Here is a 19,201-nt window from a genome sequence, read left to right as displayed (position 1 = left end):
CCATATATTTCTCTGCAATAAAAATACAAGTATAAATTTAAAATTTTTGTAACATGTGACCAAGTGTTAAAACATTTTCTTTCAAAATTATTTTAAAGGTAATGTTAATATAGTTATTCAAAGCCATATATATATATATATATATATATATATATATATATATATATATAAAGTAAATTTGAAAATAAGCCTTGGCTGGGTACGTTGGCTCACGCCTGTAATCCCAGCACTTTGGGAGGCCAAGGCGGGCAGATTGCTTGAGTCCAGGAGTTTGAGACCCGCCTGGGGAACATGGTGAAACCCCATCTCTACTAAAAATAGAAAAATTCGCTGGGTATGGTGGTGAACCCCTGTAGTCACAGCTACGTGGGAGGCTGAGGTGGGAGGATTACTTGAGCCGGGGACATGGAGGTTGCAGTGAGCTGAGATTGTGCCACTGCACTTCAGCCTGGGCAACAGAGCAAGACCCTGTCTCAAAAAAAAAAAAAAAAAAAAAGGAAAAGAAAAGAAACCTTAAAAATAAAGTGTTATCGTAAATAAGTCCTATAATGAAATGGATAGGATTGCTTTCCCCACCTTGATTAGTTTGTGGATCTATGAATGCATATTGCACATGGATGGAATGAGAGAACTGCTATTGAGCTGGGTTTAATTTTTTTTTTTTTTTTTTTTTTTTTTCCCGAGACAGAGTCTTGCTCTGTCGCCAAAGCTGGAGTGCAATGGCATGATCTCAGCTCACTGCAACCTGCACCTTCCGGGTTCAAGCGATTCTCTGCCTCAGCCTCCTGAGTAGCTGGGATTACAGGCATGCTCCACCATGCCCAACTAATTTTTGTGTTCTTAGTAGAGACGAGGTTTCTCCATGTTGGCCAGGATGGTCTCGAACTCTTGACCTTGTGATCTGCCAGCCTCAGCCTCCCAAAGTATTGGGATTACAGGTGTGAGCCACTGCACCTGGCCCAAAAACATTTTTTCAGTAGATAGATTAACATATTGTTAAATAGTTTTGGTGATTTCATTTTCTCTACAAATGGCTTTTACTTGGAAGTTGTAAATTATTAATCTTCTCTCTTATGCACATATGCAACATAATCCTATCCATGACATGTCTCATTACATGCATTGATCCCCAGAACAGGGGCCAGTTGGAGGCTTTTGAGCATTTTTTTCGAGACAGAGTTTCACTCTTGTCACCCAAGCTGGAGTGCAATGGTGCAATCCCAGCTCACTTCAGCCTTCACCTCCTGGATTCAAGTGGTTCTCCTGCCTCAGCCTCCCGAGTAGCTGGAATTACAAGCGCCCGCCACCATGCCCAGCTAATTTTTGTATTTTTAGTAGAGACGAAGTTTCACCATGTTGGCCAGACTCATCTCGAGTTCCTGACCTCAAGTGATCCACCCACCTCGGCCTCCCAAAGTGCTGGGATTACAGGCGTGAGCCACCACGCCTGGCTGGTTTTTGAGCTCTTGATCCAGATATGCATGCCTACCTTCGTTGAGAAAAATCACTGCTCTAGAAGACACTATATGGTTTCCTTAGAAGGTTTGATCATAGGTAATATGAAGATTGTGTCTCCATATTACCGTAGACAAGTTTTTACCAGAAATTAGTTTAGTTTATAGATCTGTCTTATGAGTCCATATTCTAATGAAATATTTTCCATTTTTCTGTAGGATCTTAAGTCTTTAAGAAGTCAGACATCAAGAGGTTCCGCCAAGCTCTCTCCTCAGTCCTTCAGTGTCAGGCTCACAGATCAGCTGTCTACTGACCAAAAACAGAAGAGCATCAGCTCATTGACTCTTTCAAGTTGTTTAATTCCACAGTATAATCAACAGGCTTCAGTTCTACAGAAAAAGGGGCATAAAAGAAAGCATTTCCTAATGGAGAATATAAATAATGAAAATAAAGAAAGCATTAATCTTAAAAGAAAACATATTACATGTAATAATTTGTCAGAGAAAACAAGTGAACAAATGGCTTTGGAAGAAGATACTGATGAGGCCGAAGGCTACCTAAATTCTGGGAACTCAGGAGCATTGAAAAAACATTTTTGTGATATTAGGCATTTGGATGATTGGGCAAAAAGCCAGCTGATTGAAATGCTCAAACAGGCAGCAGCCCTGGTGATAACTGTGATGTATACTGATGGTTCCACCCAGCTAGGAGCTGACCAGGTTAGTAAACAGTGATGTTTTTATTTGCTGTCTTGACACCATAAAAGAAGCCCATTTTCTTAGTGTCTGATTTTGATAGGAGAGCTAGAAACAAGATTTTAAGGCTTTCCCTCCCCTCCAGTGGTAAGTGATTGACAATGTATGCTCCCATCAGTTTCTTAGGAAACTGTAAAACTGTTTTCCAGAGTGGGTGTACCATTTTACCTTCCACCAGCAGTGTACTAGGGTTTCAAATTCTCCACCTCCTTGTCAACACATGTTGTTGTCTGTTTTTTTAGCCATTCCAGTGATTCTGAAGTGGTATTTCATAGTGGTTTTAAATTGTATTTCCCTATTATCTAGTGACATTGAGGATCTTTTCATGTGCTTATTGGCCATTCATATATCTTCTTTGATGAAATGTCTGTTCACATTTTTTGCCCATTTTAAAATTTGGTTATTTGTGTTTTATTCTGGATCTTTATATATTCTGATACAAGTCTCTTATAAGATATATTATTTATACTTCTCCCAATTTCTGTCATATTTAAAAAAAAATTTATTGAGGGTGTCTTTTGAAGCACAAAAAATTTTTTAATTTGATCTCTATTGATTTTTTAAAAAACCTTTCCTTTTCCTTTTCCTTTTCCTTTTCCTTTCCTTTCCTTTCCTCTACTTTCCTGCACCCATCACTCAAGCAGTATACACTGCACACAATTTGTAGTATTTTATCCCTCACCCCCTTCCCACCCTTTCCTCCTGAGTCCCCAAAGTCCACTGTGTCATTCTTATGCCTTTGCATCCTCATAGCTTAGCTCCCACCTATAAGTAAGAACATACAATATTTCATTTTCCATTCCTGAGTTACTTCACTTAGAATAGTAGTCTCCAATCTCATCCAGGTCACTGTGAATGCCATTAATTCATTCACTTTTATGGCTGAGTAGTATTCCATCATATGTATATACCACAGTTTCTTTATTCACTCCTTGATTGATGGACAGTTGGGTTGGTTCCACGTTTTTGCAATTGCAAATTGTGCTGCTATAACCATGCACGTGCAAGTATCCTTTTCGTATAATGACTTCTTTTCCTCTGGGTAGATACCCAGTAGTGGGATTGCTGGATCAAATGGTACTTCTACTTTTAGTTCTTTAAGGAATTTCCACACTGTTTGCCATAGTGATTGTACTAGTTTACATTCCCACCAGAAGTATAGAAGTGTTCCCTGTTCACTGCATCCATGTCAATATCTATTATTTTTTGACTTTTTGATTATGGCCATTCTTGCAGGAGTAAGATGGTATTACATTGTGGTTTTGATTTGCATTTCCATGATCATTAGTGATGGTGAGCATTTTTTCATATATTCATTGGCCAGTTGTATATCTTCTGTGGAGAATTGTCTATTCATGTCCTTAGCCCACTTTTTGATGGGATTGTTTGCTTTTTTCTTGCTAATTTGTTTGAGTCATTGTAGATTCTGGATGTTAGTCCTTTGTCAGATGTATGGATTGTGAAAATTTTCTCCCACCCTGTGGGTTGTCTGTTTACTCTGCTGACTATTCCCTTTGCTATGCAAAAGCTTTTTAGTTTAATTAAGCCCCAGCTATTTATCTTTGCTTTTATTACATTTGCTTTTGGGTTCTTGGTCATGAAATCCTTGCCTAAGCCAATTCCTGGAAGGGTTTTTCCAATGTTATCTTCTAGAATTTTTATAGTTTCAGGTATTAAATTTTAAGTCCTTGATCCATCTTAAGCTGATGTTTGTATAAGGTGAGAGATGAGGATCCAGTTTCATTTTACACGTGGCTTGCCAATTATCTCAGCACCATTTGTTGAATAGGGTGTCCTTTCCCCACTTTACGTTTTTGTTTGCTTTGTCAAAGATCAGTTGGTTGTAAGTATTTGGATTTATTTCTGGTTTCTCTATTTGGTTCAATTGGTCTATGTGCCTATTTTTATACCAGTACCATGCTGTTTTGGTAACAATGGCCTTATAGTATAGTTTGAAATCAGGTACTGTGATGCCTCCAGATTTGCTCTTTTTGCTTAGTCTTGCTTTGGCTATGTGGGCTTTTTTGTTGTTGTTGCTCTGTATGAATTTTAGGATTTTTTTTTTTTTTTTTTTTTTTGAGACAGAGTCTCGCTCTGTTGCCCAAGCTGGAGTGCAGTGGCACAATCTCAGCTCACTGCAACCTCTGCCTCCTGGGTTCAAGTGATTCTTCTGCCTCAGCCTCCCAAGTAGCTGGGACTTGGGAGGTGCGTGCCACCACACCCAGCTAATTTTTGTATTTTTAGCAGAGACGAGGTTTCACCATATTGACCAGGCTGGTCTCGAACTCCTGACCTTGTGATCCACCCGCCTTGGCCTCCCAAAGTGCTGGGATTACAGGTGTCAGCCACCATGCCTGGCCTAGGATTGGTTTTTATAGTTCTGTGAAGAATGATGGTGGTATTTTGACGGGAATTGCATTGAATTTGTAGATTGCTTTTGGCAGTATGGTCATTTTCACAATATTGATTCTACCCTTCCATGAGCATGGGATGTGCTTCCATTTGTTTGTGTCATCTGTGATTTCTTTCAGCAGTGTTTTGGAGTTTTCCATGCAGAGGTCTTTCACCTCCTTGGTTAGGTATATTCCTAAGTATTTTATTTTTTTGCAGCTATTGTAAAAGGGGTTGAGTTCTTGATTTGATTCTCAGCTTAGTCACTGTTAGTGTATAGAAGAGCTACTGATTTGTGTACCTTAATTTTGTATCCAGAAACTTGGCTGAATTCTTTCATCAGTTCTAGGAGCTTTCTGGAGGAATCTTTAGGGTTTTCTAGGTAAACAATCATATAATCAGCAAATAGTGACAGTTGACTTCCTCTTTATCGATTCGGATGCTTTTTATTTCTTTCTTTTGTCTGATTGCTCTGGCTAGGACTTCCAATACTATATTGAAAGGGAGTCGTGAGAATGGGCATCCTTGTCTTGTTCCAGTTCTCAGGGTGAGTGCTTTCAACTTTTCTCCATTCAGTATTATGTTGGCTGTGGGTTTATAATAGATGGCTTTATTACATTAAGATATGTCCCTTGCATGCCAATTGTGCTGAGAGTTTTAATAATAAAGCAATGCTGGATTTTGTTGAATGCTTTTTCTGTATCTATTGAGGTGATCATGTGATTTTTGTTTTTAATTCTGTTTATGTGGTGTATCACATTTATTGACTTGCGTATGTTAGACCAACCCTGCATCCCTGGTATGAAACCCACTTGATCATGGTGGATTGTCTTTTTGATATGTTGTTGGATTTGGTTAGCTAGTATTTTGTTAAGGACTTTTGCATCTATGTTCATCAGAGATATTGGTCTGTAGTTTTCTCTTTTGGTGGTATCCTTTCCTGGTATTGGTATTAGGGTGATACTGACTTCACAGAATGATTTAGTGAAGATTCCCTCTTTCTCTATCTTGTGGAATAGTGTCAATAGGATCAGTACTGATTCTTCTTTGAATGTCTGGTAGAATTCTGCTGTGAATCTGTCTGGTCTTGGACTTTTTTTATTGGTAATTTTTTTGTTACCATTTCAATCTCACTGCTTGTTATTGGTTTGTTCAGGACATCTAATTCTTCCTGATTTAAATTAGAAAGGTTGTATCTTTCCAGGAACTTATCCATATCCTCTAGGTTTTCGAGTTTATGTGTGTAAAGTTGTTCATAGTAGCCTTGAGTGATCTTTTCATTTTTGTGGTATCAGTTGTTATATCTCCCATTTTGTTTCTAATTGAGCTTATTTGGATTTTTTCTCTTATTTTCTTGGTTAATCTTGGTAATGGTCTATCAATTTTATTTATCTTTTCAAAGAACCAGCCTTTTGTTTCATTTATCTTTTTTTTTTTTTTTTTTTTTTTTTGTGATAGAGTTTTGCTCTTGTTACCCAGGCTGGAGTGCAATGGTGCGATCTCAGCTCACTGCAACCTCCGCCTCCCGGGCTCAAGTGATTCTCCTGTCTCAGCCTCCCAAGTAGCTGGGATTACAGGCATGTGCCACCACACCTGGCTAATTTTTTGTATTTAGTAGAGATGGGGTTTCACCATATTGGTCAGACTGGCCTCGAACTCCTGACCTCAGGTGATCCACCCTCCTCTGCCACCCAAAGTGCTGGGATTACAGGCGTGAGCCACTGTGCCTGGCATTTGCTTCATTTATCGTTTGTATTTTGTTTGTTTGTTTCAATATCATTGAGTTCTGCTCTGATCGTGGTCATTTCCTTTCTTCTGCTGGGTTTGGGTTTGGTTTGTTCTTGTTTCTCTAGTTCCTTGAGGTGTGACCTTAGATTGTGCTCTTTCAGACTTTTTGATGTAGGTGTTTAGGGCTATGAAGTGTCCTCTTAGTACTGCCTTTGCTGTATCCCAGAGGTTTTTATAGGTTGTGTCACTATTGTTCAGTTTGAATTTTTTTTTTTTTTTTTTTTTGTAGACAGAGTCTTGCTGTGTCACCCAGGCTGGAGTGCAGTGGTACAATCTTGGGTCACTGCAACCTCTGCCTCCCAGGTTCAAGCAATTCTCCTGTCTCAGCTTCCTAAGTAGCTGGGACTATAGGAGCAAGCCACCACACCTGGCTAATTTTTGTATTTTTAGTAGAGATGGAATTTCACCATGTTGGCCAGGATGGTCTCGATCTCCTGACCTTGTGATCCACCTGCTTCAGCTTCCCAAAGTGCTGGGATTACAGGCGTGAACCACCGCGCCCGGCCCAGTTTGAAGAATTGTTTAATTTCCATCTTGATTTCATTTTTGAGCCAATGATCATTCAGGAGCAGGTTATTTAATTTCCTTGTATTTGTATGGTTTTGAAGGTTCCTTTTGGAGTTGATTTACAGTTTTATTCCACTGTGGTCTGAGAGAGTGCTTGATATAAGTTCAATTTTCTTAAATTTATTGAGGCTCATTTTGTGGCCTATCATATGGTCTATCTTGGAGAAAGTTCCATGCACTGATGAATAGAATGTATATTCTGTGGTTGTTGAGTAGAATGCTCTGTAAATATATGTTAAGTCCATTTGTTCCAGGGTACAGTTTAAATCCATTGTTTCTTTGTTGACTGTCTGTCTTGATGACCTGTCTGGTGCTGTCAGTGGAGTATTGAAGTCCCCCATTATTACTGCGTTGCTGTGTATCTCATTTCTTAGGTCTATTAATTGTTTTAGAAATTTGGGCGCTCCAGTGTTAGGTGCATATATATTTAAGATTGTGATATTTTCCTGTTGGACAAGGCCTTTTGTTATTATATGATCTTACTGTTTGTCTTTTTTTTTTTTTTTTTTTTTTTTGAGACAGAGTCTTGCTGTGTCACCCCGGCTGGAGTGCAGTGCTACAATCTTGGATCACTGCAATGTCTGCCTCCCAGGTTCAAGCAATTCTCCTGTCTCAGCCTCCCAAGTAGCTGGGACTATAGGAGCAAGCCACCACGCCTGACTAATTTTTGTATTTTTAGTAGAGACGGAGTTTCATCATGTTGGCCAGGCTGGTCTTGAACTCCTGACCTCAAGTGATCTGCCCGTGTGGGCCTCCCAAAGTGCTGGGATTACAGGCATGAGTCTGGTCTCCTCTTTGTCTTTTTAAACTGCTGTTGCTTTAAAGTTTGTTTGTCTGATATAAGAATAGCTACTCTTGCTTGCTTTTGGTCTCCATTTGCATGGAATGTCTTTTTCCACTCTTACCTTAAGTGTATGTGAGTCCTTATGTGTTAGGTGAGTCTCTTGAAGGCAGCAGATGGTTGGTTGGTGAATTCTTATCCATTCTGCAATTCTGTATCTTTTAAGTGGAGCATTTAGGCCATTTACATTCAACGTTAGTATTGAGATGTGAGGTACCATTCCGTTCATTGTACTATTTGTTGCCTGTATACGTTGTTTTTTTTGTTTTGTTTTGTTTTGTTTTAATTGTATTTTTGCTTTATAGGGCCTGTGAAATGTATGCTTTAAAGAGATTCTGTTTTGATGTGTTTCCAGGATTTGTTTCAAGGTTTAGAACTCCTTTTAACAGTTGTTGTAGTGCTGGCCTGGTAGTGGCGAATTCTCTCAGCATTTGTTTGTCTGAAAAGGACTGTATCCTTCCTTCATTTATGAAGCTTAGTTTCGTTGGATACAATTGTTTTGTTTAAGGAGGCTGAAGATAGGGCCCCAGTCCCTTCTAGCTTGGAGGGTTTCTGCTGTTAATCTGATAGGTTTTCCTTTATAGGTTACCTGGTGCTTTTGCCTCATAGCTCTTAAGATTCTTTCCTTTGTCTTAACTTTAGATAAACTGATGACAATGTGCCTAGGCAATGATCTTTTTGCAATGAATTTCCCAGGTGTTCTTTGAGCTTCTTGTATTTGGATGTCTAGGTCTCTAGCGAGGCCAGGGAAGTTTTCCTTGATTATTCCCCCAAATATGTTTTCCAAATTTTTTAGATTTCTCTTCTTCCTCAGGAATGCCAATTATTCTTAGGTTTGGTTGTTTAACATAATCCGAGACTTCTTGGAGGCTTTGTTCATGTTTTCTTTTTCTTTTTTCTTTGTCTTTGTTGGATTGGGTTAATTTGAAAACCTTGTCTTTGAGCTCTGAAGTTCTTTCTTCTGCTTGTTTGATTCTAATGCTGAGATTTTCCAGAGCATTTTGCATTTCTATAAGTGCATCTATTGTTTCCTGAAGTTTTGATTGTTTTTTTATATATGCCATCTATATCTATTTCATTGAAAATTTCTCCCCTCGTTTTTTTTTTTTTTTTTTTTTTTTTTTTTGGAGTGGTAGGGGGACAGAGTCTCACTCTGTCACCCAGGCTGGAGTGCAGTGGCATGATCTGGGCTCACTGTAACCTCCACCTCCCGGGTTCAGGCGATTCTCCTGCCTCAGCCTCTTGAGTAACTGGGACTACAGGCATGTGCCACCATGCCCGGCTAATTTTTTGTATTTTTAGTAGAGATGGAGTTTCACCATGTTAGCCAGGATGGTCTCAATCTCCCGACCTCGTGATCTGCCTGCCTTGGCCTCCCAAAGTGCTGGGATTACAGGCGTGAGCCACAGTGCCCGGCCTCCCCTCATTTCTTGTATCATTTTTTTGACTTCCTTAAACTGGGCTTTGCCTTTCTCTGGTGCCTCCCTGATTAACTTTTAATAACTAACCTTCTGAATTCTTTTTCAGGTAAATCAGGGATTTCTTCTTGGTTTGGATCCATTGCTGGTGAGCTAGTATGATTTTTTGGGCATGCTAAAGAACCTTGTTTTGTCATATTACCAGAGTTGGTTTTCTGGTTCCTTCTCATTTGGGTAGGCTCTATCAGAGGGAAGGTCTAGGACTCAAGGCTGTTGTTCAGATTCTTTTATCCCATGGGGTGTTCCCTTGATGTAGTCCTCTCCCCATTTTCCTAGGGATGTGGCTTCCTGAGAGCTGAGCTGTAATGATTGTTATCTGTCTTCTGGATCTAGCCACCCAGCAAGTCTACCAGGCTCCAAGCTGTCCTGGGGCTTGTCTGCACAGAGTCCTGTGATGTGAACCATCTGTGGGTCTTTCGGTTGTGGATACCAACACAGTATTTGGGGTGTCTCCTGGGAGCAGGAGCAATCTGCTTCCTTCAAAGGATCTGTGGGTTCTTTCTGCTTTCCTGATTTATTCTTGTAGTCATTCTAGAGCAAAAGTTCACGATGCAAGCCTCCACACTCTGCTCTGTCTGTCCCAGTGGGAGCTGCAATCTAGTCCTGCCTCCCATCTGCCATGATCTCCTAATTCTCTCTGATTATTGGCGCTTTATAGTAAGTTTTGAAATCAAGAAGAGTGAGTCCTCCAACTTTGTCTTTTTCAAGATTCTTTTGGGTATTGTGCTTCCTTTGCTTGTCAGTTTTAGGATCAGTTTGTCAATTTGTGCAAAAATCCAGCTGGAATTTTGATATAAATTGTGTTAAATCTGTAGATTAATTTTGCAAGTCTTGCCATCTTAATATAATAGTATTGAGTTTTCTGATCCATAAACATGGAGTATCTCCATTTATTTAAAACTTTAATTTCCTGTAGGAATGTTTTATAGTTTTCAGTGTAGTATGCAAGTCTTGCTTTACCTTTCATTTTTTTAAAGGCATTTTGCTGGTTAAAGAATGTAAGTTGATAGTTTATTTTCTTCCAGTAGTTTCATAATATTACTCAACTGTTGGCTGGGTGTGGTGGCTCACGCCTGTAATCCTAGCACTTTGGGAGAGCAAGGTGGGCGGATTGGCTGAGCTCAGGAGTTCGAGACCAGCCTGGGCAACACAGTGAAACCCCGTCTCTACTAAAATACAAAAAAAATTAGCTGGGCGTGGCAGTGTGTGACTGTAGTCCCAGCTACTCTGGAGGCTGAGTCAGGAGAATTGCTTGAACCTGGGAGGTGGAGGTTGTGGTGAGCTGAGATTGTGCCACTGCACTCCAGCCTGGGCGACAGAGCAAGACTCCATCTCTAAAAAAAATAAAATAAAAGTATATATATACCATCTTCTGAGTTGCTTTATTTCCCACAAAGAAATCTGCTGTCATCCTTAGCTTTGTTTCTATCTATGTAATGTGTTCTCTCGCCACCCACCCCCTTTTATCACTGGTTTTAAGCAAATGATGTTGATGTATTTTTCTTGGTGTAGTTTTCTTCATGTTCCTTGTACTTGAGGTTTATTGATCTTCTTGGTTCTAATGATTAACTTGGGGATAAAGGACAAACATTATTATGTTGAGTTTTTAAATCCTTGAGTATTATATGTCTTCGTTATTTAGGTCTTCTCTGATTTCTTTCATCAGCATTTTATAGTTTTCAGCATACATATCCTGTATGTATTTTGTTCATTTATACTTAAGTATTTCACTTTTTAGAGTTTTATAAATGGTCGTTTTAAAAAATTTTATTTTCACATGTTTATTGCTAGAATATAAAAATATATTAAATTTCTGTGCTTTGATCTTGGTTCCTGCAACCTTGCTAAATTCACATATTAGCTCCAGGATTCGTTTTTTATAGGTTCCTTTAGATTTTCTACACAGACATTCATGCCATCTGTTACTAGGGAAAGTATGATGGTTCCTTTCTGATGTGTTTGCCTTTTATTCCTTTCTCCTATCATATTGCCCTGGATGAGACTTCCATTATGATGTTGGACAGGGTAGAGACCAGATTTCGAGCATAAGGTCATGGGTTTGGCTTTTGGCCCTCAATTGTCATTAAAAAACTATTCATTTACAAGTTTAATTTTAGGCCTTTTCTCTTTCTCTCTGCTTAATTTTAAAATGTATATCTTTCTACAACAGATATGTTGTCTGGGTTTAATTTATTTTGTTGTGTTTCCACAGACCCCCGTTTCTTCTGTTAGAGGAATTGTGGTGTTAGTAAAACGCCAAGCAGAGGGTGGCCATGGCTGTCCAGATGCCCCGGCCTGTGGTCCTGTTCTGGAGGGCTTTGTGTCAGATGATCCATGCATCTACATTCAAATAGAGCACTCTGCTATCTGGGACCAAGAACAGGAGGCACATCAGCAATTTGCCCGGTAAGAAATCTTCACACATGGACTCACACCCTACTTACATGCCTGCTTTATACTAATGGAAACTTTCTCAAGGTCCAGTTTTAATAGTTTAAACTTTTAGAAGTTTTGTATGGGCACATGAAAATAAAATGGATCCAAGTGATAGAAATCTCTGCAAATACTGGCCCTCTCTCTCCCAGAGAGTATCTGGAATGGAGTTCCGTTCTTCTGTGGGAGCAGCCAGCTCCAGGACTTGAAGCAACTTCACAGTGAGAAGCTAGGGAGAAAAGCATCACCCCCAGACCCTGAAAATCCCCTGTCACTGGCAGAGTCCCAGATGATTTTCCTTATCATACTTGTTCATTCATTCACAGCATTAGAAAACAAAGTTATCACTGCCTGCAAACAATAAATTGTCCTTAATACCACCAAGGATGGGACTAGTTTCAAAGCTCCATGTCTGTGGAAAGAGGCAAGACCTGTCTCACCTCTTTGGACCGGCCCTCTTAGAATCACAGAATTTTAGAGCAGGCGGGGTTGCTCCTGCCGTCCCTTCTGGATTCTGAAAAGCCCTTTCTGGGATGGATCTTGTACTCTTCCTCACTGTTTCTTTGCTTAGGTTATCCACATGACTTGGGCTTCTGCCTCAAATGGAGATATCCACTGCCTTCCCAGCCCTCTGATTTAAGGCCAATTAGCCACCCTGGAAGAGGCAATCAAGGCAGCTCCGGAGGAAGCTGGGCCCCGTTACTAGCCTGTCCATGCTTCATACAGGCTCACTGGGCTCTGGGTGATTTTAGGTAACTTTTGGGGAGAAGGGGAATGTGTGACAAACATAGCATTCAGCTCCCGACAGAACCCTTCATTTTCTTTTTATGTAATTTTCTCTTTAAAGAACAACTGGTCAGGTCTAGTGTATGGAGACCCCTTGTGAGGACAGAGCCCTAATATCTGGATGATGTTTCTGAATTTAGTTGACATTTTCCACTTGGATGTCTAGTGGTCATTTTAGGCAAACATGTCCAAACTGAACTCCTGTCTTCCCTGGACCCTGCCTCCTGTGGCCTGGCTGTCTTAGTCAGTGTCAGCCCTCCATGAGCTTAGGCAAAAAGTCCTGGGGTTATCTCTGACTTCTCTCTACTTTCCACAAACCATATCAAGCTCTCAGCAAGTCCTATTGGCTCTGCCTTCAGGTGTAGATAGAATCTGCCCTCTGCTTATCCACTGCGTTGCTGTTACTCGGCACAAGTTGTTACCTCCTACTGGATCACAAGAACTTCCACATTGGACTCCTGCTTCCACCTGCCCCTTCAGTCTGTTTTCTGTGCAGCACCCAGAGCTGGCCTGTTAAAGCATAAATCAGATCACATCACTTCCCTGTCCCAAACCCTCAAACAGCTCGTGCTTCACTCTGAGGAAAACCCCACATCACTGCTTCTTGGTCTTCTGGTTAAGATCAAGTGTAGAAAAGCCACAGGACCTATGAAGGCCCTCGCCCTCGAGGTCTGCTTACTCTGGCCCCTCCGCTGTCTTCAACCTCACCCCCTCCTCTCTCCCGGCCTCTCAGTGCATTCCCACCTCCTTGCCGTTCCTGACCATGTGGTGTGCGCCTCTACCCAAGGGCCTGGTGCCACCATCCCTCCCTGCAGCATTCTCCCAAATAGCTGCATGGTTTACTGCCTCATTCCTTTATGTTTTTCTCTGAACAAACAAAAAGTAAACTATGAAAACACAAAGGTACAGAGTAGTATATACATCCACCCAGGCCAACATTATCAAAGGTTTTTCCTTACTTCCTTCTGTCCCTTTCCTGGGGAAGGGGGAGAGGACTGGGATTAAAGAAATTCCCAATCTATTGTTTTGCCCTCTCATGACTCTAAAAACCATGGGCTTTTTTTTTTTTTTTCAGAGCCACAATGCCATTTTTAAACTTAACAAGTTGTGTATGCAGTCCAAATTTGAAGCTACCTGATTGTCTCAAAAATGTCCTTCTACAGTTGACTTGTTGGGATCAGGACATAGCATTGGGTGGCCATGTCCCTAGTTTTTTCTAATCTGGAGCGTCCCTCAGCCCCTCTCCCTATCTTGGAGGAGGTCCCGTGTCCTGGATTCATTTGTTTCCCTCATCATGAAGTTCTTTTACTTGTTCTGTCTCCTCCATATTTTCTGTAAACTGGAGTTAGCTCTAAATGCTTGATTATTTGGGTCCAACTTGTTTTGCGCAGCACTTCCTAGGTGGAGCTGTAAGCTTCATACTCCATCTGTGATGCAGTTGGATGGCCGGATTTAGCAAATTAAAATATAGGACACTAAATTTGAATTTCAGATAAATAACTAATTTCTTAGTATACGTATGTCCCAAATATTGCATGGGACATACTTATACTAGAAGAATACATCCCTAAAAAATATTCAATTTTTTTCAGATAATTATTCATGATTTTTCTGAAATTCAGACTTAACTGGTATCCTCCTGACTTCCCTTAGTGATGCAATTGGGTTGTCCCAGTTTTCATGGTGCTGAGAGGGAGCAGTGGGTTCAGGTGGTGTCAACACGATCCCTTCCTTATAAACTTCTCCCCTAAACTTTCCCTTAACGGTTTTGCCCATTGATTAGGATCATCTAAATCACTTATTTAATTCCGGCTAGTAAGATGGTGATTTTTCTAATTCTATCATTTCTTCCACATTTAGTGGCTAAAATTTTCTGTAAAGAACTTTCCTCTACCAACTAGGCTTTTGTTTACCTTATCCTTCATGTCTTTCCTCAAGAGTTACCTTGGCTAGGAACAGTGGCTCAGGCTGAGGTGGGAGGATGGCTTGAGGCTGGAGTTTGAGACTAGCCTGAGCAACATAGTGAGACCCAATCTCTACAAAAAATTTAAAAATTACCCGGGTACAGTGGCATGTGCCTATAGTTCCAGCTACTCTAGAGGCTGATGTTGGAGGATCACTTGGGTCCAGCAGTTTGAGCCTGCAGTGAGCTGTGATTGCACTACTGCACTCTAGCCTGGATGACAGAGTGAGGCCCTGTCTTAAAAAAAAAAAAAGAATTACCAAGCTAAAAAAAAAAACAGAATTACCTTATCAGACCTTCCTTGACCACCCTGTATGAGATGGTACCCCACTGCCAACCCCACCACATGACTTTCATTTGTGTTCAGTAGTGTGTTCATTGATGTATCCCCAATATCTAAGAACAATGCTACAAAGCAAGTGCTTAATCAACATTTATTCAATATTATCATTGAATGAATGAATGTTGAGGCTTAATTTTTATAAGTTCTAGGACAATCAAATTAATACATTGCCTCAAGTACCATAAATTGGAAATAAAAATCCCAATCCTATGATTATATCTTTGAGATTCAAAATAAATTTAAATAAATCACATTTAAATTAGCACACATACTTTTTTGCACAAAAACATGTTTAATAACATTTATTAAGTGACCTGTGCAAGGCCTTTCACATACACACTCTCCCTTCACCTTCACATTCTCTCTGTACGTTTGTTATACCTTATTCACTCCATTTTACAGATGAGGAAGCCTCAAATCTAGCTTTTATATATATAAATATATATATGTGTGTGTGCATGTATATACATATACATAAATACATGTTTTATTTTAAGAGCCAGAGTCTCTCTTTGTCGCCCAGGTTGGAGTGCAGTGGTTGTGATCATGACTCATTGCAGCCTCAACCTCCCAGGCTCAAGTGATTCTCCCTCCTCAGCAACCTCACCCCAGTAGCTAGGACTTTAGGACTACAGGCATGCACCACCACGCCTGGCTAATTGCCATTTAGCTTACAAGGTATTCTTTTTGTTGTTTGTTTTATCAAGATAAAAATAATCTCTTATTAGCGGAAGATAGTGTAGTTGGTAGATTACCTCATCACAGAACTCTTGAGTTTCAAGGATGAAGGAGCAGTAAAGGGAAGTGATCTCCATGGCCCCAGTTCTTCTCCTTCATAAGCTCTTTACTCCCTCTTGGACACCCTCCTCACCGGTCCAGCCAAGCCAAGATCTGAAGCTGTGTTATTGGCGCTTTACCCTCCCTACCATCCTGGTCGCCCTTTTCAAGGGAAACCAAGGTGAAATCACACAAAGTGCAAAAGGCCTACAAATGTCTTTCTGTGGAACAAGTCCAAGCAAAATCTAACTGCAGTTTGGCTAAGTGTGCAAAGCTCATTAGGCTCTTGATTTCTTTCTTCCTCAGCTCTAACCAAAGAATCTTAATGTGTTAATGAACATTTACTATAAAGAGGGATTGATGGCTTTGGTAGCTTAGAGTTTGGGCCCTGGCAGCAGGAAGATATGGTCTCAGATCCCAGCATTGCCATTTGTTAGTCATTTAACCCTGGCCAAATTGCTTAACCTCTTCAAGACTAAGTTTTCTCATCTGTAAAATGGTTCTAGTGCATGCCAGATAGGATAGTGATGAGGTTTCAGTGCAACAATCACTTCACACACAATGCTGCGAAGTGTTCAGCGTGGTATCTGGCACATGGTAAGTATTCAGTCAATTTTAACAATTGTGAATCCCATATTCAAAGTGCTTATGGTGTAATGGAGAGACAAACGTTCAAGGTACATTATAATACAGCAAGTGTACTTCCCACTGTACTACATGTGTGGATAGGAGTACAGAGGAGATACAGAAGAGGGAGCAGCCCCCTGCCTGGGGAATTAGGGCATACCTTCCTGAAGATGGCCCTTGAACAGTTTGTGAAAACTGTGGGAAGAGAATTGTAGTCAAGAATACAGTATATACAGTGACCCAGGAGCAAAGCAGGACGTGGCACAGCCTGTGGTGGAGGAAAGGGAATTTAGTGCGACGAGAGGGTAGAATGTTTGAGGGGAGCTCTGGGAGAACGGGCTAGAGAGTCATCTTGGGGCCTGGCTCTAAAGAGCCCAGAGTAGGTGTACTTTGCTCAGGAATGTAGGTCTTATTCTACAGGTAATGGGGTGTTTCCCAGGGATAAGCACTTGACAGCTGCGTGACCTTGGGTACCTTATCTCGTCTCTCTGTGTCTCACTTTCATCATCTGTAAAACGCAGATGATAAATAACAGTAACCTCTTGGAATTCTTTAGTGAATGTGTGTATGTGCTATCTAAGTGATAGCTGTTAGTTGAGTAGTAATAATATTTTTTGAAGTTTGAAAGTCCCAAATTAATGTTTAAATCAGTGAATTTCTTTTCATCTTCTAGGAACGTGCTATTTCAAACACTGAAATGTAAATGTCCTGTTATTTGTTTTAATGCTAAGGATTTTGTGAGAATAGTGCTGCAGTTTTTTGGTAATGATGGCAGTTGGAAGCATGGTAAGTTATATTTTTTATTCTCTCTATAATTTAACTCTTCAACTGTGACTCCTCCTATGAATGGGAGAATGGTGAGGGCAGCCATGTCACACAACTCCTGGAGGACCTGGCCACACAGACTGATATGCCTCCTGATGGGCCCTAGGCATGGGGAGGAAGTTTTCCTCCATGTTTCTAGGTTATTTGAATTTTTACAAGTATATATTACTTTCATAATTTAAAATAGGAAAGAATTAACTTATGTAGCATGGTCAGTGAGATTTCTTGTTACCACAAATAGCTTATAAACTTTCTAAGAATTAAACTACAGTCCAGAGTAATTAACATCAAAACAATATAGGACCTACCTTTTATTTAAAATAGTAAAGATTTTAAATATATATATATTTTTATTTTTTTAGAGATGGAGTCCAACTTTGTTGCCCAGGCTGGTCTCAAACTGCTGGCCTCAAGCCATCCTCCTGTCTCAGCTTCCCAAAGTGCTGGGATTATAGGCGTGAGCCACTGCACCGGGCCTAAAATAGTAAAGTTTTTTTTATAACTTTTTGAAAACTAGATGGACATGGCCGGGCACAGTGGGTCACACCTGTAATCCCAGCACTTTGGGAGGCTGAGGCAGGCGGATCACGAGGTCAGGAGTTCAAGACCAGCCTGGGCAACATGGTGAAACCCTGTCTCTACTAAAAATACAAAAATTAGCCAGGCTTGGTGGCTCATGCCTGTAATCCTAGCTACTCAGGAGGCTGAGGCAGGAGAATTGCTTGAGCCCAGGAGGTGGAGGTTGCAGTGAGCCACCGCACTCCAGCCTGGGGGACAGAGTGAGATTCCGTCTCAGGAGAAATAAAAAAACTAGATGGACAGATAAGTGGTAAAACAAATATAGCAAAAATATTCATTGTAGAATCTAGGTGGTGGACATGTGTGTTCACTGTATGATTCTTTTCAAATTATATATTTGAAAATGTTCGTAATAAAATGTTGGAAAAAGCCCTTTTTATTGTCAAAAATTTCTAACATATACAAAAGTAGGCATCACCCAGTTTCAACAATTATCAATTTCCAGCCAATTTTTTTTTTTTTTTTTTTTTTTTTTTTTTTTTTTTTTGAGATGGAGTCTCGCTCTGTCGCCCAGGCTAGAGTGCAGTTGCATGATCTTGGCTCACTGCAACCTCTATCTCCCTGGTTCAAGTGATTCTCTCCTGCCTCAGCCTCCCGAGTAGGTGGGACTACAGGTGTGCGCCACCATGAGTGGCTAATTTTTGTATTTTTAGTAGAGATGGGGTTTCACCATGCTGGCCAGGCTAGTCTTGAACTCCTGACCTTGTGATCTCCCTGCCTGGGCCTCCCAAAGTGACCCACTGCGCCTGGCTCCAGCCAATCTTTTGCTCTATAACTCCCCATACTTCCAAACTGCCACTTCCTGGATACTTTGTAGCAAAACCCAAACATCATGTGATTCATCTCTAAATATTTCAATTGTATGACTAAAATGTGAGATTCTGTTTTTAAGACAACACCGTCATCTCTCCCCACCCCCAAGCAAAATAACCAATAATCTTTTTTTCTTTTTTTTCCTTCTAAAAATTTTACTGAATCATAATAGATATACATATTTTGGGGGAACTTGTGATATTTTGATACATTCATATAATGTGTAATAATCAAATCCGGGTAATTGGGATATCTGTCACCTTAAACATTTATCTTTTCTTTATACTGGGAATATTTGAATTTTCCTTTACTAGCTATTTTGAAATATACAATAGATTATTGTTTACTATAGTCACTCTACTGATTTACTGAACACCAGGTCTTCTTTCTTCTACCTAACTATGTATTTGTAACTGTTAATCAACTACTCTTAATCCCACACCACCCCCTTACCCTTCCTGACCTCTGGTAACCACCAATCTACTCTACCTTCATGAGATCTGCTTTCTTAGCTCCTACATATGAGCGATATTTATCTTTCTGTGCTTGGCTTATTTCACTTAACATGGTGATCTCCAGTTCCATCCATGTTGCTGCAAATGACAGGATTTCATTCTTTTTTATGGCTGAATAGTAATACCACATTTTCTTTATTTATCTGTTGATGGACACTCAGGTTAATTCCTTATTTTGGCTATTGTGAATAGTGCTGCAGTAACATGGGAATGCAGATATCGCTCTGATATGTTGATTCTTTTGAATATATACCCAGGAGTGGGA

General features: G+C 40.2%; 1 protein-coding gene across 3 annotated transcripts in view; it reads left to right on the top strand.

The window, feature by feature from the left end:
• Positions 1 to 19,201, top strand: part of POLN (DNA polymerase nu) — a 170,944-nt gene that overhangs the window by 31,861 nt on the left and 119,882 nt on the right. For all 3 annotated transcript variants that reach the window (XM_063808588.1, XM_054683714.2, XM_063808589.1), the window contains 3 exons: positions 1,674 to 2,174; positions 11,488 to 11,681; positions 16,878 to 16,990. In XM_063808588.1, the coding sequence (XP_063664658.1) occupies positions 1,674 to 2,174; positions 11,488 to 11,681; positions 16,878 to 16,990 (808 nt within the window). The remainder of the gene's footprint in view (positions 1 to 1,673; positions 2,175 to 11,487; positions 11,682 to 16,877; positions 16,991 to 19,201) is intronic.

This window comes from Pan troglodytes, chromosome 3 (assembly GCF_028858775.2).
Source record: "Pan troglodytes isolate AG18354 chromosome 3, NHGRI_mPanTro3-v2.0_pri, whole genome shotgun sequence".
NCBI lineage: Eukaryota > Metazoa > Chordata > Mammalia > Primates > Hominidae > Pan > Pan troglodytes.
The sequence above is the reverse complement of the archived record's forward strand: the minus strand, read 5'-3'. Positions and strand labels throughout refer to the sequence as shown.